Source organism: Perognathus longimembris, chromosome 18 (assembly GCF_023159225.1).
Source record: "Perognathus longimembris pacificus isolate PPM17 chromosome 18, ASM2315922v1, whole genome shotgun sequence".
Classification (NCBI taxonomy): Eukaryota; Metazoa; Chordata; class Mammalia; order Rodentia; family Heteromyidae; genus Perognathus; species Perognathus longimembris.
The window spans coordinates 39,048,807-39,073,826 of record NC_063178.1 but is presented as its reverse complement, the minus strand read 5'-3'; the positions used below and the strand labels follow the sequence as shown (position 1 = coordinate 39,073,826).

Genomic DNA, 25,020 nt, shown 5'->3' with positions numbered 1-25,020 from the left:
TGTGTGCATATGTGTTCACCAACATAAATGCATATGTGTTCACCAACATAAATGCAATTTAAGTTGAAATAACTAAAAACAAAATTTCCCCCAAAACTTGAATAAAATCTATATAAAACCCCCCTCTCTGAGTGATTAATTGTTTAGGAAATAAAAATAAAACAAGAATATTCTATTCATTGATTAAAGAAATATTGTATTTATATAAAGTTTGAAAAGCTTTTCTCAAACTCATACAATACTGGAAGGTCACTGAGACTTAAAATTTAACAAAATAAAAGCTGCGCTATTGAAAATGCAGACTTTGGACAGCTCTCTGTCACCTAGCAAAAAGAGTGTGATATTCTACTGGAACTACGTTAAAAGGTATGGCTGGCCTATCATATTTTGCAGCACTTTGAGGAAGCACAAAATCTTCTGGGGTGTGGATAAAAACAGGCAGAAATAGCCAGGCACCCAGTGACTCATGCCTCTAATCCTGTCTTATCTCAGGAGACTGAGATCTGAGGATTTTGGTTCAAAGCCACAATGGTCATAATAGTCTGTGGCACTCTTACATCCAGTCAATCACCAAGAAGCCTGAAGTGGATATGTGGCTCAAGTAGTAGAGTATTACCCCTGAGCAAATTAAAAAAAAAAAAAACTCAGGGACAGTAAACAGGCCCTGAGTTCAAGCTGCAAGATAGGCAATAAAACATTAAAGGATGAGCCTATACACTTTGTCTCTAGGCATTCCAACAGAGTGAGACCAATGGAAGATATTCATAGGAGAGGAAGACAAAGGCAAAAAAGCTATGTGCATCCTATCATATAAAATGCTATTTACTGTAACGAATTCAAGTAAAGGGAAACAACGTTTTGTTTTTCATGGTTGTTAGTTTTGTTTTCATTCCCTTTGGTCTTGTTCATTCATTTATTGTCTTTATGTATGTGAGTGGGGGTACAGAAATGGAGGGACCAAATGGAGGGTAAACAAATGAAGGGTTGGTACTCGCTGGAAACTGTGTTGAAAAGGAAGGATAAAAATTGTTGGTAGGGATGGGAAGGAAAAACTGGGACAGACAGATGCATGGGGTGACATTGTCGAAAAAAAATGTAATATTTCTATGAGGTTTGTAATTGTAATTCCTCTGTACATCACCTTTACAATAATAATAAAATAATGCAAAAAGGAAAATGAAAGAAATAACATCTGGCTAGTAAAAACAAAATTCCTAAACATGTATTGTCAGCAATCTGCCTTCTCTGCATACCCAGAGTAACAATACATTGAATCCCATTTCCCTCTGTCTCTGACATCTGTCTGTCCCTCTGTCCTACTCCACTCCCTCCACTTTTTCATTCCCCTCCCCCATCTCCTTTTCTCTCTGCTGTTCTTTTTCCCCTTGCCCCTCATTTTAGTCACAGTAAAACTACTCTCAAGAATCATCATCCAGGATTTTATCCTGTGAGATGAAGGGCCTCCTTGTCCCACTCTGTGATTTCTTGAGGCTATCTTGGCAATATCCTGCTGCTCCCCTTATGGGTGCCTGAACATCCTTCTGGGATGGATGTAGCAGAAGAAGAGAATTTATCAGTGTTATGTGTCATTATGTGTACAATTAGCCCTTTGTATAGGGCTTAGCTCAAAAGACACCATAAATTGGAATAAAGATTAAGTACATATTAAATAGAAGGAATGAAAAATATATAAGAAAAAATGTAAGCAATTCACCCTTATTCATTGAAGTAACATTTCCATAATATAAACAAACATAAGACTGGAAAATTACTATAGATTTAGTTCAGAAACTGTATGTAGTAATCAAATATATGAGTTTAGTCTTAACAATGAATATTTTGACTTCAATGTCTTTTATCCCTGAAGCCAGGCAGACAATTTCTATCTGGCCTTAACAAGATGATGTAGCACTTGGGGACAAAGATGCAGCCCAGGAGCCCTGTACTGGAGGCCAAGATGGAGAAGACCTCCACAGCCACCATGACCTTGCCCTTGGCACTGTGGTAGACAGGCAGGAAGCTGAGCCACACACTGCAGAACACCACCATGCTGAAGGTCAAAAACTTGGCTTCATTGAAGGTGTCAGGCAGGTTCCTGGCCATGAAAGCCATAGTGAAGCTGGCCAGGGCCAGGGAGCCCAGATATCCCAAGACACAGTAGAAAGCAGTGAGGGAGCCCTTGTTACACACGATGATGAGGTGGCCTTGTTCAGAGTGTGTGTCTGTGTCAATGAAGGGAGGAGAGGTTCCCAGCCAGATTCCACAGAAAGTTACCTGGATCAGAGTGCAGATGGGAATGATGAAGTTAGGAGCCCCTGACACCAGCAGCCACCTCATCCTTCTCCCTGGAGTAGTGACCTTGAAGGCCAGAACCACAGTTACAGTTTTGGCCAAGACAGCAGAAACAGCTACAGTGAATGCAACTCCAAATGTGGTTTGCTGTAGAATGCAAGTGACTGTGTTGGGATGGCCAATAAAGAGAAAGGAACAGAGGAAACAGAAGCCGAGGGAGATGAGAAGGATATAGCTGAGAGCCTGATTATTAGCCTTGACAATGGGGGTGTTGTGATGTTTCACAAAAACCCCAAGAACAATTGCTGTGAGTGTAGATAAACCAAGAGCCATACAGGCCAAGGCCATCCCCAAGGGCTCTCTAAAAGCCAGAAAACTTGCAGCCTTTAGGAGGCACTTGTTTCTCTCTGTGTTGGCATATTGATGATCTGGACACTTCACACACTGTTCCATATCTGGTGAGGAAGACAAGTTACCATTAATCCCTTTTCACTACTTAAAAGGAAATTGGGAAATCCCTCCCTAGAAAAAAAATTCTTATACATCAATAATGACTAGCATAATCTTCATTTGACCAAGTATTACCAGACATGTTTAGCATTATGTTTTCGTAACTTCATCATGTTCCTACACTTGTTTCCAGAAGTCTAGTTGAAACTAGTTACTTGCAATGAATACCATTCATATGGTTCCTTGGCATTCCTAATGTCCTAACAATGACTTTATATATCTCTTCGTGCTTCCATAATAATTCTCAGATTCTTGTGTACAACTCAATGTCCTTATTTAAAATGACTAGAGGATCTTGCATTTTTATGTATGTCTCTGTGCAATGTAGCTAGGAGCACTGTGGTCCTTCCTTGTAATTGTGATATTGGCTTCTTCTACTCACCTGTAAAGCAGAAGGGAATAGAGAATATAATCATTCTTTGAAGTTATAGAGTCATGCCAAGCACACTTGTACAAAACCAGAGCACTTGCTCTGCTTTAAGAACAGTTTTGAGCACTAGGAAATAAAGATTTGTGTTATCTTTATAATGTAAAACCAATTTTGAGAAATTTGTAGGCCACATCCTTGAAAGGATTTTGCACCTCATATGATAGAAAATTTGCTAACATTACTGAGTAGATAAATAAATATGTATACAATATACTAGAAAAAGTTAATCCTATACACAATTCAGAGCACATGATTTGTTTCAGGTTTTTTTTTTTTTTCAGCAAGGAGCACCATCCATTGTTGCAATTAAATTACTACTAAATGAATGAAGGAGGACCCCAAGACACAACTTTTGTAGTAGTTCGCATGGTTTCTGGGGCACTAGGAGAGAACAAGTATGTCTCCCACCACTGTGAACTTACCTGTCCCATTGGCCATCTCATTCTCTGTACAAGGAATGCAATCAAAGCAGCAGGCAGCCTTTCCCTCCTGAGGAGATTTCCTGAATCCAAGACCACAGCTCTTACTGCAGATAGATTGAAGAGGCTGAGGAAAATCAGATATGTGTGAGAAACTGTTTACGCCTTTCCTAACATTGCAAAAGTTCCATTATTTGAACAACTTAGATTCACAAAAGGATTATATGCTATCTCATTCAATGATTATTTTCATGAAAGATACCTAAGTAACAGCTCAACTAATCATTAAATGACGCAACCAGAGAACATAACAAAATAAACTTTTCAAACACATGAAGCCATTCCTTAGGTACTTTATCGGTGTTAGAATCCTGCTAAGAAACGTGCAATTTGTATTTTATGACAATGTTCAAAATTAACATATAAAAACAAACTGAATTTTTCTTGGATGATGCTGATCCTGGAGCTTGAACTCAGTGTCTAAGCAATGTGCTTGAGTTGTTTTTATTCAAGATGAGTAATGAGCTGCTTGATCCACAGCTCCAGCTTAGTTTTTGTTAGTTTAATGACATAGAATCTCACAGATTTATTGCCTGGCTGGGCTCTCAAATGATCTTTAATCTAAGAACTGAGGATGTCAATCTCCCAAGTACATAGGATTAGAAGCATCAGCCAGCACTGCGGATCTCTTTTGCAGTGGTTAAAAGAAGATAACAATCTCACAGGTTTTCCTGCTTGGCCTTACTTCAGATCAGGACATTCAGAACTGAGTAGCTAGTGTTACAGGAGACAGTTGCTGGCATTCAATCAGGTATACATTTTAAGTGTGAATTTTACTTACTTAGTTGTTCTTAAAATCATTAGAATTAAATCCAACCCACCTCTGTAGTTCCTATGGCCCATTCTACCATATCTTCAGATAAAGACAATTGATGATCATGTAGAGCAAATGGAGAAAACTTTCCTATTTTCACCTGAAGATCAAGACCTTCTGGAAAATTCCAAATGTTCACAATGTCATACCCTGCCTCCAATTTGCTTTTGTCATCTAAAATCACCTGATCTCCAGCAGGATTCTGAAATTTGATGTTCTTCAGAAAAGGGTGCAGCTACAAGAGACACATCATCTTATGGTGACGTATATCCCAATGATTACACAGAAATTAAGAAAATTAGAATTAAGAATTAAGAAAAGCTCCTGAGGGTCTTTAATCTCTGATTCAGAATTCAAGAAAAGCACAGACACTCGATGAACCAATCCAGAAGAAAATCTTTGCAGGAATAAAAATAATTTTCCTGAATGCTGGTCACTCAGAAAATTGCTAGAGTCCTCTTCTCAAGAGAAACTTATTTCATTTAAATAATCTTAAATGCAGGAATTCTCAGATGTCTAGTTAGAGTTTTCCACAACAATGAATTAAATTAGTGTCTATAGTTATAGTTTGAGCTTGTTCAAGTTTTAATATCTAAAGGCGAATGAAACTAGGTCACTTATTAAAAATAAAGATACTTTTGCTCAGCAGGTCATGCTTAGAAACTCATATGGAAAAGGTGCTAATAACGTATCAATACATCATCTGCGTGTACGTTCTGGTTATTAGTCAGTAGAAGAATGTATAGAAATATGGAATTAATTTATTGCTTCTTACTGTCCTGTTTTCTGTAAGAGCACAGGAACACATGTCTAGAAAACCTCACAGACATTTACAGAAATATAATTACTTTAATTTGGGGAACATAACTAAAATAATTAATTTCATGTGGTAATAAAGTGCTGTACAAATTGATTGTTCTGGCGGTGTATGCCATCAGAAACAGAAGGCCTTACCTGTGCAGTTGAATGCACTCTCCCTTTCCTGTTTCCCATTGTTTGTACTTCTGATTGATAAAGAAGCATTTCATGGAGAGCATGGGCCACAGCATACACAGCATTGTACACATTGTAACTGTCTCCAGACATAGTCATGTCAAAAATGTTTCCAGGCACCCAATCCAAGGAGGCCTCATGAGGACAGTTCTCCCATGTTACACAGTCAGACTCAGAATCTGAGCAATTAAAAGACAGAAACCATAGACGAGCAAGAAAATAATCTTCTGGGTATGTGGAAGGGTTAACTGACTTGACAAAATCTTTGAATCCAGAAACATCTGGGTGATGTTGCGAGAAAATGAGAGGTACATGGGATGAGCCTAGCATGAAATATCTCTTTTTGATGGTTAAATCCCACTGTGAGTTCAGGATACAAACTTTACCTTTTATTAATAGTTGCTCAATACACCTCATTAAATCTAGTAGGGATTCATCATCACCATATATGATGAGGACATTTGCTGAGGATTTATTAATATACTTATAAAGGGACATGACTTTGAGTGTGTATGATACACCACTGGTTGGAATAGCTAGCTCAAAGGCTATACAAACTCTGTTCTTGGCCATTTCTTTTTTCAATGCAGGAAGAATCCACAAACCTTTCTCATCTTCTATGGTAAACAGATCCACCCAGTTCCAGTTGAAGTGAATCAGTAAGGAGACCATGGCAGTAGCTATTGATGTGTCCTTCTGGGCCATCTGATACAGAGCAGGGAACTTGTAATGGTCACTCAGGCCTTGATTAAGAGGCCCAAGGGTAAGCTGAAAAAAATCAAAATTGGACAGCCCATGAATGAGAATATTACCATCTATCACAATCACTATAGTTAAGTATATTAAGAAACCAGTAAAATTAGATGAAAAGTCGTTTTCTCATTTAAACATCTTAATTGTTTTTAGTAGTTGTTAAGTGTACTCATGCAATGCCTTTGATCTGTCATTATTTGTATCTATAACTCCTATCTCTAGCAAGCACATTCATTCCAACTTTCCTAAGTCTTTTTTTACATATGTACATTGAATATTATCTTGTATTTTCCCACCCATCTACTTCTATTCCCCATTTCTCTCCTCTTTTTCATGTACCTTAACTATCTATCACCCTCAGACAGGATAGGCTTCAGCTTTCTACTATTCATTTATTTTTATACTGTCAGCTATATGGTCAGAAAATACATCATGGACTTCAATCCCAATATGTAGCATAAACCAGCCAGATGGATCATGCACATACACAAAAGGCTTTGTACGTATTTCATGCTTATTTCATAATTCATGGTTATGTTTTAGATCTAACTTTCATATATGAGAGAACACATGTCCTCTTTCTTTCTGAGCTTGACTTCATTCAACATATCTTGCACAAGCGTGTTTTTGTGCATGTGCAAGCTAGCCAGTAGAGCGCAATGAACTCAGGGCCTCATGCATTAACTTGACTTTTTCCTCTCAAGGCTAGCACTCTACGAATGGACCCGCACATTCTCTGTCTGCTTTTGGCTGACTAAATGGACATAAATATTTATTGAGTTACTGGGATTAGAGGCGTGAGCTACCAGCACACTGGTCATCATATCTCCACACTTAAAAATAATTTCCTATTTCTTGCTTTAAAAAAGAATCACTTTGGGTTTTGTTTGCTCTAACTTTTCTATCCTCTTTTCTACACATGGGACTATAAATATCCAAATATTTTGAACTCTATTTTTTCTTGGATATCACAAAATTCAATCGGCTCATAAATCTAGTATCTTCCTATCATTCTTTTCTCTCATGTGAAATGGCACTAAATTAGACATTTATTTAATATTTGCTCACTTTCTCACCCTCACCTGTGGAAAACTGTAGAGGCCTAGCAACATTCCAATCTGGGCAGATGTTAATCCTGATGGTCCTGTGAGCACTGCTATGGACTTGCTCTCTTTCATACAGGAGTAGTTTGGACTCTTGTAATTTCCAAAGAGGCAAATGAAGGGATTTTTAAATGCTAGCCAATGTCCAATTTGCACATCATAGATATCATATCCCAGAGTCAAGTTGTGTAAAAGATGATAATTTGTTTTGACTTCTTCAATTGCAAAAGCCAAAGCTAAAACAAACTGGTAGTTTTTGAAGATAAACCTAAATAATGAGCATAGAAATTTAGGAGGAGTAATTAAAAACCTATGGCTTTGATGGATTGAATACATGCTTATTTTTTTGACAGGGAATAGGTTAAAACGTTGCACTTATTGTACATGAGGTAATACTTGGATTGTGGAACATATCTGACATGAAATAATGATTTAGTAACTTCTTGTCTACAGTAAAAGACACAGTGTGTGTGTGTGTGTGTGTGTGTGTGTGTGTGTGTCTGAGTATATGTGTGTGTGTTGGGGTTTGAAAACAAAGCCTGGAAACTCTAATAGAACTTTTCGGCTCAAGGTTAGCACTCTGCTACTTGAGCCAAAGCCCCACTTCCAGCTTTTGTCTGGGTAATTGGAGATAAAATTCTCAAGGAAGTTCCTGTCCAGGTTGGCTTCAACCCACAACACTCAGATATCAGCCTTTTGCTTAGATAGGATTACAATTAGGATCCACCAGACTACAATAAGAATTTTAATCAATTTCCTTGAAATATGTGTCACAAAAGAAAAAAAATTCAGACCACTGGCCAGTTGGGAAGGAAAGATTTCTGTAAACTTTGGTACAGAATTCATGCCACTGACACAGGTTGTCTCTAATAACATCACTTCATTATCAACCATGATAGCTGCCATGCAAGAGATACAGGGATGTTTGAACAAAGTGAAGAACTTACAGCCCTGGAAAGGAGACGCTACACTGCATGAAACAAGTGTCTTCTACTGATAAGGAGAAAGTCACACAGGAGTACTTGTAAAATAGAATAATAAAACTGAGCTGTTTCTGGTACACTAGGGATGGGAGTTCAGGGTAGAGAAAACAGAGGATATTGCTTTGCACACACAAGTTCCCTCAGCCATTGCCAATCCTGAAAACAAAACAATAAATGAAAATAGAATGATAAGTTACTTACGGCTTATTGTCTTCTTTCCTGGAAGCATCACTGTTACTGCCCTTTGTTCCTAAAGTGTAGAGAGGGAAAAATCCAGCCATCAGCACATCTCCATCCATGTGGGCTTGGTGCTTCATTGTCGAAAAGCAGCTAGTGCCAGCCAAGGACTTGAGAAGGGGAAGCTGGAGAAGAATGAGTATGAAGATCAAAGGGCACATCCCTGAAGCATCTGCCAAGCTGAAATTCTGCCTGGAAGTAAAGCTTGCAGTGCCAGGTATGTATACTCATATATGTCTGTATGTATGCATATGTGTCTTTTTATTGGCAGAGATTTACACTGTAGCTAATGTTCTTTCATCTAAGCCTCTTGTGAATCTCCTGGGAAGAATGTGTAAAACTCTTTCCTGGGGCTGTGAATCTGTGGCCTTCTATCCTGGAGAAAAACATGAGTTGGAAAACATGTTTGCAGATTCTCCCTCTTCATGCAGGTGTTATGATATCCTCCAAGAGGACAGATAGTGAAGCCCACAGGGAAGAAATTTTGTTGTATAGCTTTCGTCCAACATCTGTGTCCAAAATCTATTTTCATGAACACCATTTGGGATGATGCCACTGGATTGCCTCTGAGAACGCAATGTCAACTACAGACAAAATGGTAAGAAAACAAATACTGTGCCAATGAGATGACAACCAGTGATATGAAGGTATCATGCCCATAGGGGCAAATCATGCACACTATATTCCTTAGAGCCACAGGGCATTGCTTGTTGATGCAAACAGGTTCCAGCAGGTATTCCATATGCAGAGGCCTCTGCAAATGTACTCATTTCATATTGCCTAAAGAAGCAAGGGTGCTGCTGACACCAGTAATCAATCAATACCAAAATTGAGTCTCACAATTCCATTCTGAACTTTCACCTGCAAACAGGTAATTTTTCCTTAAACTTTCTCATATAGATCAAGTTATTTTCATGATGCACCTGTCTGGGAACATGTGGTAATCATGTCATTTTTTTGTATCCTAAGCCTTAATCAAGATAAAGAAACAACTCTATGCTTCCACTTGTCAAAATATATTAGATCAGAATTCTATGTAGAGACTTCAATGGCCTCAGAGAACGGGGCCATCGTATGTCATTTTTTGGCCATTTTCACCCAATTATCAGTTTTCAAAGTACTTAACTCAGGACCTTGGTGCTGGCCCTTCGATTTTTCTAATAAAGGCTGCTGCTTTACCACTTGAGACACAGCTCTACTTCCGGCTTTTGGTGGTAAATAAGAAATAAGAAATAAGAGTCTCATGAACTATTCTGCTCAGGCTGGCTTTGAACTACAATCCTCAAATCCTAGTGTCCTGAGTAACTACGTTTATACTTGTGAGTCATTACTTGCCATATTGAATTTTTTTTGGTATGCAACTGAAATGCTTTTCCCTAGTGAATTTAATGAATTTCTTGGTTCCTCTACCTCCCTCCCCCCTCCCCATCTTCAATTTGTCTTTTAGTAGTTTTATGTGGCCAAGTTTCCTGCCGGTTGGTACACAGCTGACTCTACTAGAGAAGCTGATTTTTGTTCACACATTCCAATTTCATGTATTGAACTAAAAACAAGATGAACATTTCCTTTGATTTTATTGGCTTAGCTCATGAGTTTGATTTTCATTCATCCCTCTTCTGCTGTAGGTGGAGAAATTCCCATGCTAGAAATAGTGATTAATATGGTAGGAAGACTACAGAAATTTCTAGAAGGGCTTTTGCAGCTTTAGATGGTCAGAATTAGCCAATTTCCTCCTTCAGATTACAATTAGGTGCTGAGAAAGTGTTTCTTATTTGTGGACATTATGAGCAGCAGTAACTTTGCCAGGCATTGAGGTTTGCACTAATGTGCTTTCAGGCTTTTCCCTCTTTGATGAGCCAGAACTACATTTCCCAGAATTCCCTTGTTCAAAATGACCTCTAGCTCCATGGGACTTGGATGGTAGAACAGAAACAGTAGCTACTAGGATCTGAAGGAATGGTCACTAGGGCCACTGTAGCTCACATTAGGTCTCCTGGCCCTCCTGGAGTAGAGTCAATAGCTGTCTGCCATTCTGGAGTCTACATCCAGGTCAGAGGTATGTGTAATTGTGCAGGGTGCCATCTTCTCTGTGAGGTGATCTCTTCTTAGAATTTTGACGTGATGGAAGCTGACTACAAATTGCACTTTTCCCTCCTGGGCTATAGCTCACCCATGCTTGCCTTTCTACCCAGCTTATTTATGATTTGTTCATTTATTTTTTTTTTGCCAGTCCTGGGCCTTGGACTCAGGCCCTGAGCACCGTCCCTGGCTTCTTTTTGCTCAAGGCTAGCACTCTGCCACTTGAGCCACAGCACCACTTCTGGCCATTTTCTGTATATGTGGTGCTGGGGAATCGAACCCAGGGCTTCAAGCATATGAGGCAAGCGCTCTTGACACTAGGCCATATCCCCAGCCCCTATTTAATGTAATTTTTAACCATCTGTGAGTCCCACTGTGTGACAGTGACGTTAAGAACCTCAGGCAGGACAGAATCCTTTCCATAGAGCTGTGAGTTCATCTACACCCTACTTCCATAGTATGCAAATCTCTACAATAAATATTTATTTTGGTTGTTATGGAAATTTTGGATTTCCTAATAAAACCCTCATTGGTGGGTCATCCTTTTGAAGCTGGGCCAAATTTTAAAGTGTGCATGGGGTCAGTGAATTTTTGACTACCATGCTAAAAGGGAAGAATCACTATGAAACCCTTGATTCATGTTGAAAGAGAAGAAAAAAGGAGGGACAGAAAGCATAAAACTGTCAAAGTGAAGCAGCTAGAAAATAAAACCAAGCCAGAAATAGGTGTTCTCTGCGCAGATTTGAGAGAGGGATTATGGGTACCAAACAGGTCCTGTCTCAGATTGCAGAAGATATTGCCACCTTCAACACTACTACATTCAGCTTCATTTTGGTCCCCAGGTCCACAGTTGAAGGTGGATGGGATGATCTCAGGAAGATCCACAGTGCAACAATAAATCTGAGACTTTCCCAGTTTAGTCCTACTGTCTTGAGAAATGAATCTCTGCTCCTATGCATTTTCTATCTGTATCGACTGTATAACAGGTGGGTTGACATATGGGTTTCTGCATCCCCAAATCTGTGTTCCTGAGGATCGACATGGTACAGAGGGGAGTGGCACAGGGAGTTCTGGTTAAGTGTTTTACCCTCATGAATCGGGCTCATGGGGAAGGCACCCTCAAAATACCCAGCTGTCCAGAGACAGGCAAAGGTTGTGGTTCTGAAGGGAGGGGGAACTTGCAACACTACATTAAAAAACCTATCCTGGGTACCAGTAGCTCACAGTTGTATTCTTAAGCAAATTGTATCAAGGATTTGGGGCATGCTGTTTACATTATTAACAATTCTTGACTTTCCAGATGTTTTGAGACAGTGCACGAAGTTCTGTTTATTTTTGCATGGGATTTTTGAGGGAAGGGTGATCATGACAAATTATTGAATGTGCTACCTGATGCCTGCATGCTGTCCTGCATGTCTGTCATAATCACCCTTCCCTCAGAAATCTCAGGCTACAATAACAGAAAAATTTCACAACAATATATAGCTAATATTACATCACAATATACATTATTTGCTCAACGAATCTGATTGCCCTTAAGCACAATTTATAAAGGATTTGGAGGCATGTTGTATACAGCATTTAAAAGGCTTGGCTACCCAGATATGTAGAGACAGTGCACAAAGTTCTGTTTATTGTAGCCAGGGATTTCTGAGAGGAGGGTGATCATGACAGGATGTTGACTGTACCTCCTCGTGCCTGACATTCTGCCTGCTTGCCTGACTGCTTGGGTACTTGTAATGATCATCCTTCTCTCAGAAATCCCTAGCTGCAATAAACAAAATATTTTCAAGAAAACCTAGGTATTATTATGTCAATATTGACATTATTTGCTGAATCAATCTGGCTGTCCTTAAGGAAATGTATAAAATATTTGGGGGACTGTTGTTTACATTATTAAAAATGCTTGCATTCCCAGATGTTTTGTGACAGTGCACGAATTTCTGTTTATTGTAGCCTGGGATTTCTGAAAGAATGTTGATCATGGCAGGATGTTCACTGTTCCTCCTAATGCCTTCCTGCCTGCCTGCCTGCCTGTGATGATCATCCTTCTCTCAGAAATCCCCAGCTACATTAAAAAAATACAAAAAAAAAAAACACATAGCTACTATTGTGTCATTGTGGACATTATTCGTTCAGCCAATCTGGCTGCCCTTAAACACCATGTATAATGGATTTGGGGGCATGTTGTATACATTATTATGAACACTTGTCTTCCCATATGTGTTGAGACAGTTTGGCAAGTTGTGTTTATTGTAGCATGGGATTTCTGAGAGAAGGATGTTCATGACAGGATGTTACCTGTACCTCCTAATGCCTGCCTGCCTGCTTGCATCCCTGCCTGCCTTCCTGCGTGCATGCCTGCCTGTCATAGTCACTTAGCTCTCAGAAATCATAAGCTATAATAAACAGAAAAATTTTACAACAAAACATAGTATTCTGTCATAATAGACATTATGTGCTCAACCAATCTGAAAGCCTTTAAGGACAATTTATAAAGGATTAGGAGGCATGGTGCATATATCATTAAAAATGCTTGCCATCCCAGGTGTGTTGAGAACAGTGCATGAAGTCTGTCTATTGTAGCCTGGGATTTCTGAGGGAAGAGTGATCATGACAGGATATTGACTGTACTTCCTAATGACTGCCTACCTTCCTGCAACCCTGTCATGATAAAACTTCTCTCAGAAATCCCAGGATACAATAAGAAGGAAAAATATACAAAATCATAGCTACTATTATGCCATGATTGACAATATTTCTCAACTAAACTGGCTGCCCTTAAGCACAACGTATGAAGGATTTGGGGGCATGATGTATACATTATTAAAAATGCTTTCCTTCCAAGATATGTTGAGACAGTGCATGAAGTTCTTTTTATTGTAACCTGGGATTTCTGAGAAGGGTGCTTATGAAGGAGGTTGACTCTACCTCCTAATGTCTGCCTGCCTGCCTGCCTGTGATGATCATACTTCTCTAAGAAATCCTAGGCTACACACAAGAGAAAAAAATTATAACAAAACATAGCTACTATTATGTCATTATGGCCATTATTTACTCCACTAATCTGGCTGCCCTTAAGCACAATATGTAAAAGGTTTGTGGGGGTGTTGTTTAAAGTTTTTAAAATGCTCCCCTTCCCAGATGTTTTGAAACAGTGCGCAATGTACTGCTTATTGTAGCCTGTGATTTCTGACAAGAGGGTAATCAAGCCAGATGTTGACTTTTCCGCCTAAGACCTGCCTGCCTGCCTGCCTACCTGTCATGATCATCCATCTCTCAGCAATCATAGGTAACAATAAACAGAAAAATGTACAACAAATATGGCTATGATTATGTCATTATGGACATTTTTTGCTCAAACAATCTGGCTGTTTTTAAGCCCAATGTATAAAGGATTTGGGCACATGTTGTATACATTATTAAATATGCTTGCCTTCACAGATATGTTCAGAGAGTCCATGAAGTGCTCTTTATTGTAGCCTGGGATTTCTGAGCGAATGGTGATCATGATAGTATGTTGACTGTACCTCCTAAGGCCTGCCTTACTTCCTCCCTGCCTGTCTGCGTTCCTGCCTGTCATGATCACCCATCTCTGAGAAATCCCACGCTATAATAAAGAGAAAAAATATACAACAAAACATAGCTACTATTAGGTCATAATGGAAATCATTTGCTCAACCAAACTGACTGCCCTTAGGCAAAATTTATAACGGATTGGGGGCATGTTGTGTATATCATTAAAAATGCATGCCTTCCCAGATGTGTTAGGCAGTGCATGAAGTTCTCTTTATTGGAGCTTGGGAGTTCTGAGACAAGGGTGTACATGACAGGATGTAGACTGAACCGCCTAATGCCTACCTGCCTGCCTGCTTGCCTGTCATAATCATTCTTCTCTCAGAAATCCCAGGCTACAATAAACAGAAAAAATTAGAAACAAAATATAGCTACCATAATGTCATTATGGACATTATTTGCTCAACCAATCTGTCAGTCCTTACCACAGTGTATAAAGGATTTGGGTGCCTGTTGTATACATTATAAAAAATGCTTGCCTTACCAGCTGTGTTGAGAATGTGCAGGAAGTGATGTTTATTGTAGACTGGGATTTCTTAGAGAATGGTGGTCATGACAGGATGTTGACTGTACCTAGTATTTCCTGCCTGCCTGCCTGCCTGTCAGGATCACACATCTCCCAGAAATCCCAGGCTACAATAAACAGAAAACATAAAAAAAACACAGCTATTATTATGTCAAAATGGACATTTTTTGCCTAACCAATCTGACTGCCCTTAAGCACAATGTATAAAGGATTTGGGGGCATGCTGTATATATTACTAAAAATGCTTTTCATACCAAATGTGTTGAGACAGTTAAAGAAGTTCCGCTTACTGTAGTCTCAGATTTCTGAGATAAGAGTGAACATGACAGGATGTTGACTGTACCACCTACTGCCTGCCTAACTACCTGCCTGCCTGACTGCTTGCTTGCCTGCTTGACATGATCACTCTACTCTCAGAAATCCCATGGTACAATCAACAGATAAAATTTACAAAAATACATAGCTACTATTATGTCATGATTGACCTTATTTGCTCAACCAATTTGTCTATCCTTAAGCAAAATGTACAAAGAAATTTGGGGGCATGCTGTATACATGATTAAAAATGCTGGCCTTCCAGATGTGTGCAGACAGTTCACCAAGTCCTATTTATTGTAGCCAGTGATTTCTGTAAGAAGGGTGATCATGACAGCATATTGATTGTACCACCTAATGCCTACATGGCTTTCTGTTTGCCTGAGATCCTGCCAGCATGCCTGCCTGCCTGCGTGCGAAACACATGCAACATTCTATCAGAAATCCCAGGCTAAAATAAAACAAAATAATTTACAAAAAACAGAGCTCCTATTATGTCAACATGTACATTAGTTGCTCAACCAATCTGGTTGTCCTTAATCCAATGTATAAAGGACTTGTGGGCATATTGTATACAGCATTTAAAAGGCTTGCTTTCCCAGATATATAGAAACAGTGCAGGAAGTTTTGTTTGTTGTAGCCTTGAATTTCTGAGAGAAGGGTGATAATGACCGGATGTTTACTGTACCTCATAATGACTGCTTGCCTGCCTGCCTGCTGGCCTGCCTGCCATGATCACCCATCTCTCAGAAATCCCAGGCTACCATAATCAGGAAATATTTACAACAAAACATGGCTACAATTATGTCAAAATAGACATTATTTCCTCAATCAATGTGATTGCCCTTAAGCACAATTTATAAAGGATTTGGGGTTATGTGGTGTACAGCATTTAAAGGCTTGCCTTCCCAGATATGTAGAGACAGTGCACAATGTTCTGTTTATTGTAGCATGGAATTTTTGAGAGAAGGGTGACCATCACAGGATGTTGACTGTACCTCCTAATGCCTGCCTTCCTTCCTGCGTGCCTGACTGCCTGGGTGCCTGTAATGATCACCCTTTTCTCAAAAATCCCTTGCTACAATAATGAGAAAATATGTTCAAGAAAACCTAGCTATTATTATGTCAATATTGACATTATTTCCTCAATGTGGCTGCCCTTAAGCACAATGTACAAAGGTTTTTGGAGTATGTTATGTTATTACTAAAACTGCTTTCTTTCCCAGATGGGTTGAGACAGTACACAAAGTTCTCTTTATTTTATCCTGGAATTTCTGAGAGAAGGTTGTATATGAAAGATGTTGATTGTGCCGCCTAATGTCTACCTGCCTGCCTGCCTGCCTGTGATGATCATCCTTCTGTAAAAAATCCTACGCTACGATAAACAGAAAATTTTATAACAAAACATAGCTATAATTATGTCATTATGGACATAATTTGCTCCACCAATCTGGCTGCCCTTAAGCAAATGTATAAAAGATTTGGGGCTCTGGTGTTCACATTATTAAAAATGCTTCCATTCCCAGAGGTGTTGAGAGAGTGCACAATGTACTGTTTATTGTAGACTGGGATTTCTAATAGCAGGGAGATAATGACAGGATGTTTACTGTAGCTCAAAATGCCTGCCTGCCTGCTTGCCTTCCTGCATACATTCCTGTCATATTCACCCTTCTCTCAGAAATACCAGGCAACAGTAAACAGAAAAAATTGCAACAAAATATAGTGACTATTATAACATTATCGACAGTATTTGCTCAAACAATCTGGCAGCACTTAATCACAATGTATAAAGAATTTGGGGGTATGTTGTATACATTATTAAGAATGCTTGCCTTCCCAGATGTGTGGACAAAGTTCTGTTTATTAGAGTTTGGGATTTCTGAGAGAAGGGTGATCATGACAGGATGTTGACTGCACCTCCCGATGCCTGCCTGCCTGCCTGCCTGCCTGTCATGATCAAGCTTCTCCTAGAACCAGGCTACCATAAACAGAAATGAATTCAACAAATCATAGCTACTATTATGCCATAATTGGCCTCATTTGACCAACCATTCTGACTTGACAGATTTAGCATAATCTGTAAAGGATTTGGGGGCATGCTGTATACATTATTAAAAATGCTTGCCTTCCCTTTTGTGTTGAGAGAGTGCACCAAGTCCTGTTTATGGTAGCTTTGGATTTCTGAGAAAAAGGTGATCATGACAGAATGTTGACTATACTTCCTATTGTCTGCCTGCCTGCCAGCCTGCCTGCCTGCCTGCCTGCCAGTCATGTACACACTTCTCTGAGAATTTCATGGCAACAATAAACAGAAAATATTTACAACAAAGCACAACTACTATTATGTCATTATGGACAATAATTGCCAAAACAATCTAGCTTCCCTTAAGCACAAAATATACAGGATTTGGGGGTTGTTGTAGACATTATTAAAAATTCTTGTGTTCCCAGATGTGTTGAGACAATGCACAAAGTTTTGTTTATTGTAGCCTGTGATTTCTGAGAGAAAGGTTATCATCACAGGATATTGACTGTACCGCATAATGCCTACCAGCCTATGTGCCTGTCATGATCAACATTCTCTCAGGAATCACAGGCTACAATAAACAGAAATAATGGACAACAAAACATAACACTATTATGTCATTACGTACATTTTTTCTCAACCAATCTGGCGGCACTTCAGCACAATACATGAATGATTTGTGGACATGTTCTAAAAATTGTTAAAAATGCCTTGCCTTCCCAGATGTGTTTTGACAGTGCATGAAGATCTGTTTAGTGTAGACTGGAATTTCTGAGAGAAGGGTGATCATTACAGGATGTTGACTGTACCTCATAATGTCTCCTTGCCTGCCTGCTTGTCATGATTATGCTTCTTTCAGAAATCCCAAGCTACAATAAAAAATAATTTACAACAAATCATATCTATTATTATGTCATAATTTACATTATTTTCTCAGTCAATCTATCTGACCTTAAGCACAGTATATAAAGGATTTGGTGGCATGTTGTATACATTATTAAAAAGGCTTACTTTCCCAGATGTGTTGGGACAGTGCCTAAGTTCTTTTTATTGTATCCTGAGATTACTGAGAGAAGGGTGATTATGACAGGATGTTGACTGTACTTCCTATGCCTGCCTGCCTGCCTGTCTGTCATGATTACCTACCGATAATCAATCCCAGGTTAAAGAAATAGAAAAAAGTTACAACCAAACACAGCACTATTTTGTCATTATGGACATTATTTGCTCAGTCAATCTATCAGCTCTTAAGCACAATGTATAAAGTATTTGGGGGCATGCTGTATACATTTACAAAAATGCTTGCCTACTGATTTTGCTCAGAAGGTAGAGGCAGCTGGAGGTACCTTTTAACTTACGTTTTAGCTTAGAAAGTCAACTCCATTTCAGCTGTCCTTTCCTCCTAATCCCTTCTGCAGGATCCCCTAGCACTTGCCACAGGACCTGGCTGGCTGGCTTGCGCTGAGGCCACTGATGGGTGTGCTGGCCACAGGTAGTGTGAACTTCCAACATGACCTGCTCCCCCAGCTTTTATGTGCACACACCTCTGATTTTCCACACCACGGTGAGAGAAAGTTTCTGAGTTCTGCACCCCTTCCTGGAATTGCTGTGCTCTTAGGCATTACTTTGGGACCTTCACACTGCAGCAGGGTCTGGGAAGAATGGTGACTATCCTGTCAGCCACTCTCTTACAGCCCTGCCTAGTACTCCAGTTGGAGGCTGTGGCCTCCACTTGCGGCTGCCCAGAGGGAAGGACATTCTCCTGTGACTCACAACTCTCTAGCCCGCTCAACCAGTCAAAGGAAAACTGGTCCAAGATTCTGCTAGAACTGTGAAAGCACAAGGGAATGGCAGGCAGACAAGCAATTCAGACTTTCTTCACATGTGTTTGGGTGCCATCATCCTCCCAGTGAAATTCTGAGGACAAGCTGAAACTACTAAGTTGTGTGGGTAAGCTGGGTCTCCTTCATGGAGGGAGAGGGCTAGGGCGATGTTCTTTAGGAGTTGCATATGGTGGTACCATCCAAGGCATTGTTCTCCCCATGGCCGCAATTCTGTTTTAAGTTCTCTCTGATGACCAGGTACATGCCCGTGGCTTCATTGAATGCTCTGTGCTGTATTGCCTGTTGAGTCTCAGCTGCATTCTACCCCATGTCACACATGACTGCCACAATAATGGGGTCCAGCTTGCTGGGTACTGGCTAATCAGGACCCATGCCACATACCACATCAGCCAAGGGTGCTCCAGTATTTGTTCAACATTGGGCCTTTGACTGCAGTCCACAGTTAAAAGTGGGAAAGTAGGTCATGTCCCTTTGCATTTAGGTATAGTGGAGGGCTATTCTTGGCCTCTACAACTAGGAACTGTATGTCAGCAAACTTTCTCCCCTCAAAGGGGAAATTTTGCTGTCATCACATATTAAATGATGCCCAAGTTCCAAATGTCCATTTTGTAGGCATCATACAGTTTGTGTAGGAACATTTCTGAGTGTCAGAATATCAAGACTCCACAAGCTCCCTTTATCAACTAGCCTGTGGTCGTCATGACACTCAGCCTAAAATCACTGACCTTGGCATTGTGTTTGGCTTCCAACAGGATGTGGTTGGGCTGGAGGTCTCAGAGTGTAATTCCATTCTCGTGAAGAGAGTGCACAGCACTCACAATCTGTTTGAAGAGCCTCCTGGTTTTATGCTTGAATATGTGGCTGCAGGAGGATTTGCACATCAACCCCTTGAGGTGTCCCCACATGGCCAACTCCAGGATAAGATATAGTCTTTACCCACCATGACCTCGAAAAACCAGATGATGTGTGGGTGACGTATGCTCCGGACAATGTTTACCTCATTTTCTATGCCATGGCTCTCCAGGTCTCTCTTCAGGAGAACTTTCATGGCCAGCCTTGTGTCTGTGAGGCAGTGATGGGCCACTTTCAGATATCCAAAGCTACCATGGCCGATGGTCTCCTTCAGTTGATACTGTCCAATGATGGTGATCTCCTCCTCCCCTTCTGAGGAAGAATTAAAGGAAACATTGTTGTATATTGACTTCTTTCCCCTGGCATGGCAAATAGTCAATCTTATAATTATCTCGAATGTTCTAAATGAAGATGACACAAGAAATTTTAACCAAAATGAGCTAAACTATAAAACAAACAAGTAAATATAAGCACCAGAATAATGAAAAGAAATACGCAAACAAAAACCACAGCAACACAGCTCCCTCCCAAACCCCTTCACAAATAAAGTCTTAGAGTCTTTCGAAGTTAGTCCAGCAGGTCACCAAGAAAAGCTCCCAGTGCTGTAACTGTCAAAAGTGGAGAGAAGCTTCTTGTATACCCTACTAGGGATGCCTCACAATGCCTGATGATATCAGTGAGCAAATTGACCAATCACAAGTGGGACCAGTGACATCAGTGAGGAATGGACCAATAGGGCCCAGCACGCACCCACTGACATGTATGCTCTTGAGCCTGGAGGACTGTTGCAGAAGTCCCTCCCCACATTGTTGTGATTGCCACGCCCCACTGCATAAGAAAGAGGAAATTAGGCCCTACTCTGTGGGGACCAGAACCTCCACCCCTGTACTGCCGGAGGCGAGGTGAAGAGGAGGAGGAGAGAAGAGGGGAGTGAAGTGGAGCAGAGAGGAATGAGACCAGCCAGATAGCAGGGCTGAGAGGAGAACTGAGCAGGCCTGAGAAGAGGGAGCAGTGAGCCATGCCAGGCCTGCCATAGGAATGGAGAGAGCCAAACCAGGCCAGCCAGAGGAGGGGGGCGAACCCAAACTGGAGCCTTAGGCCTGAGGAAGAGTCTTAGGCCTGAGATCTGAGGGAGAGTCCCAAGCCTTAGGCCTGAGCAGAAATCTTAGGCCTGAGGCCTGAGGGAGGAGTCCAGAGCCTGATGATGGCAGAGAATCCTAAAGCCTGTGTGGGAGGCTTGAGGCTTAAAGTTTGAAGAGAGGCAAGGCCTACAGGAAAGAAGCCTGCTCCTCGGCAAGTAGGGAGATTTGGACATATGGAGGCCTGAGGCTGAGGTGGTTAGAATTTAAGGTAGAGGTTCAGAGTTCAGGTTAAGACAGGTCTCTGTTCTGAGTTCTGGGTAACTAACTCAGGACAAGGTAATTGCAGGTGAGCATAAGGAAGTGGAGGTGGATCTGCTTCTGCGTTTTAGGTTGTAAATAAAATACCTTTGCAAATAAAGCTCCTTCCCATCTTAGGTGTGCCTCCGTGGATTATTCTCGCTCTCGAAATACAATAATTTTTTTTCAAATATTCTGTTTCTACCTGAGAAGGGAGAGCAGACATCCAAGATTATTTCATAGTTTTGTCCACATCTGCCATTCTCATTTGAGTTTTCTGTTTGTACCATTTTCTATGCTTCTTTGACTTGCTTCTGTTTTTGATTAGCTTAATCATTTTTTCTCTCTTTTACATTTAATTTTATTGTCAATGTGACATATAGAGGGGTTACTTACATACATAAGGTAGTAAATACATTTCTTGTCACACTTTTTATCACCTCTTTCATTCTCCCATCTCCCCCCTTTAAAATTCCCCCTTGCCAGAGAGTACAGTTAATTAATGACATATTTTCTTGTGAGTATCACTGTTGCATTGGTTTGCCCTTTCTCTTTTGTCTCAACACTTTGAGATAAATGTATATACAATAACCAGGGCACCAAAATCAAATAAAGGGACAACACATACCTGAAGTTTATTCTACTTGAGAGGTCTTTTTTGTTCTTGCTGTTGAACTCTGGGTCTGGATGCTGTCACTAAGCTGACCTTAAGCTCAAGGCTAGCTCGGTACCACTAGAGTCACAGCACCACTTCTGGATTTCTGGTGGTGTGAGCCACCGGTGCCTAATTTAAAAGTTCTTTTCAAGGAAAATAAATAATGGGTGGGGCAGTGGTGGCTCATATCTGCAATTCTAGCTACTCAGGAGGCTGAGATCTAAGAATCTCATTTAAAGCCAGCCTGGGCAGGAAAGTCCTTGAGATGTTTCTCAGCAATTAATTATCAGAAAACTGCAAGTGTCCCTGTCACCTCAAGTATGATAGGGCTACCCTTAAGCACAAATGCTGAGGGACAGTTTGCAGGCCCTGTGTTCCAGCCCTAGGTCTGACAACAACACAGTATTAAACATGGGATGGGCATAATAATGCCATAGTCACAAACACAGAAGGCAGAAGAGGCTGAGGCAGGAGGTTTGTGGGGTGAGGGGGATTGGCCTGTGTAATTATTTTCAGTCCAACTTACCATAGGAAAACTTAATTCCAAAAACTATACCAGAAAGTTCACTGACAAAACAATCTCAGAGAGCCGTAATTCCACAACCGTATTTCATTTTGTCAATTATATTGACCTACTACTTTATTCTTCCTCCTTTAAAAAGTCTCCATAAATAGTTGGTGTCATTTACCATTGTTGGTTTATCCATGAGGGTTACTTACACATCCAAACTTATACTTTCCCTTGTAACACTGGTTTTTCTAATTCTCTCCCTCCCTACTTTCCTCTATTTACCCCTCTGTCTTCTTTACCATATCCTGCTATTCTCTTCGTTTTCTTTGTTACATTTTTCCTCCCTTTGTCTCTTTCTTTATTCTTTTTTATATAGAAGAGGATAATGTTGCCAAGCTGAATTGGATTTATGATCTTTCTGCCTCTGTGTTCTGAATGGCAGGGCTACAGGAATATATGGCCATGACTGGTGTGGCCATTATCTTTTATCATAGATTGCTCTCTCTCTTCCCTAGACTCTTCACACACATTACACTATTTCACGTCCTAGATGTCTCTTAGACTATTTTCTCAATTTCCTTTCTTTTCTGTCCCATTCAGGAGCCCATATCCCCAGGGAATTGCCAGCCAGTGCCAGGCATACCCAACACTGTCCAAGACCAAGTATCTTGGGCACAGACCCATTCAGGCACAGCATATGAAAGAGAATAGGTGAGGTATAGATTTTTCCTTCAATTCAGGACTGCAAGTCATTAGCTGAGCAGGTCCCTTTATCAGAAAGTACTCCAAAAGGAAGTCCCAGGTCAAAACTGCATCAATTCTGACAATCACTTGCCTCAGTTTTCAGATGTGGACAGATCTAGTCTGTGCATCTAATGAATAGAAAGAGACAGAAATAATGAAGTATCACTTCTGATACTAAGTTATTAATGGCTATTACTCTCACTGTGACATCTCTCTATATCTTTATCTCTAATTCACCCTTTGTTCCTGGTGAAACAACTGCATGAGTGAGCAGACTATGGAAAAGGCCCCATGAGAAGGAGATGCAGCTTCCAGATGATGGCTGGCGGACATGAGCTGGGAAGGAGTCAAGCCTGGTAATGACCATGGCCCTAACAGAAAATTTCATTTTTCTCCTGAGCTCCTTACTCACATCCCCCCTGCAAGCTTCTCGTGGACTTCTAACCCCTAGAAACTGAGTGAGAGTAGATGCTTGGTGTTCAACAATATTTGCTACATAGGCAAGCCACTGAAATGGTGAGAAATATAAAACAGAGGTCATGTGAGTCACCCTCTCTACATCGATGACTCATGGACTACAGTTCAGTTATAGTCTATACATTATTAAATTCACTGTCTAGTTCCCAAATATGTGGGGCGCTGTTACTGCACTTACTTGCACCTCAGTTTACCCTGAGGTATATATGTATTTTATAAATTGTCAGTTTTGATGAGACAGCTTACGTTCAAGTATATTCATCTGAAAAAAGGCTTAAATAGTCCTTGGGTGCAATGACTGTAGCTATTACATTATATGAGAAACACTTGAATTTTTAAAAATCAACTGAACATCCTGAAGTTGTCAGAGAGGTTGATGAAATCCGCACAGTCAGGGCTAAGATGCTTTATGCTGAGTTCTGTAGTTCTCAAAGGAGAATCTGGACCCTGTAGCTCTTGACATTAAGGTGGGCAATTCTGCCATCCAGCAGACTTTGAATCAACTTCAATTCAAATCCTTTTGTAATTCATTGAATCCTACTTAAAATGACAAGGGAAGCCTGGAGGTGAGGGCTCTTGCCTGCAATCCCAGCTACTCAGGAATCTGAGATCTGAAGATTTTGGTTCATAGCTAACCCTACCTCCAATTAACTATGAGAATACTGGAAGTTGAGCTATGGCTCAAAGTGATAGAGTGCTAGCCCCGTGACAACAAAAGACAATGTTCATGATTAGATAATTGATTAAAACACACAACAAAGAAATACAATCCAGATCAGAGTGATAGTTCAATTGACATTCGAGTTGTCAAATATCACAGAGGAATGAGGAAAATCTTGTATGTTTAAACTCATAGGGTGTTTGAACTAAAAACAACATGAGATGAAACCTTCCACCTTCTTTTTCTCTTTGCAGCTCCCGGTTGTTAGCACTTGCCTTAAGGCTCTTTTGAACATGATGACTTGAACTCAGATCACCTGAATGACCTTCTCTCCTGGAGTCAAGAAGGATATTGCCTTTCATAACAGAAAAGATTAAAGGAACATAATTCCAACTTGTGCACACATCTTCCATTTAACCATTTGAGTCTAGAAGGAAGATGGGCAGTTACCCATCAATTGTCTTAGAAACCCACAATCTGTACCACTTTTTCCCAAACCTCCACCCATCAGTATTTTTCTTAGAGCCATCTATGTGCCTTCAGTGATTTGTTCAAAACACACATGGACTGGAAGAGTGCTTTGTGGAGTGCTACTGTAATTCCACTGACTTCTCTGACCAGTGGGAGACTTAGCCTCAGAACAGATATCCTGATGCCTTATTAGCAAACTAGTAGGCCTATGGGGAAACATCTCCATTAAACTCTCCTGTATTTGTTGGCCAAAGGAAGCCACTTTGTCATGAGACTCTCCCCCCCACCCTGTATAGAGCCTCCCTGGGGA

At 40.4% G+C, this 25,020-nt stretch overlaps 1 protein-coding gene across 1 annotated transcript; it reads right to left on the bottom strand.

Moving 5' to 3' along the window:
- Positions 1-1,845: 1,845 nt before the first annotated feature.
- LOC125366965 (vomeronasal type-2 receptor 116-like) lies at positions 1,846-14,184 on the bottom strand. Its single transcript, XM_048367639.1, has 5 exons — positions 14,110-14,184; positions 5,480-5,653; positions 4,533-4,760; positions 3,655-3,778; positions 1,846-2,747 (listed from the first exon to the last, which is right to left on the bottom strand). The coding sequence occupies exons 1-5, from the start codon at positions 14,182-14,184 to the stop codon at positions 1,846-1,848; spliced, it is 1,503 nt and encodes a 500-aa protein (XP_048223596.1).
- Between the last annotated feature and the right edge of the window lie 10,836 nt (positions 14,185-25,020).

Excerpts from the sequence above, each read along its gene's own strand:
- LOC125366965 (XM_048367639.1), bottom strand. The coding sequence starts at position 14,184 with ATGATCACCATTCGCTCAGAAATCCCAGGCTACAATAAAGAGCACTTC. Across the intron at positions 4,761-5,479 it reads GAGTGCATTCAACTGCACAG|CTGCACCCTTTTCTGAAGAA; the intron begins GTAAGGCCTTCT and ends TGTCTCTTGTAG. Across the intron at positions 2,748-3,654 it reads TGAGATGGCCAATGGGACAG|ATATGGAACAGTGTGTGAAG; the intron begins GTAAGTTCACAG and ends CTTCCTCACCAG.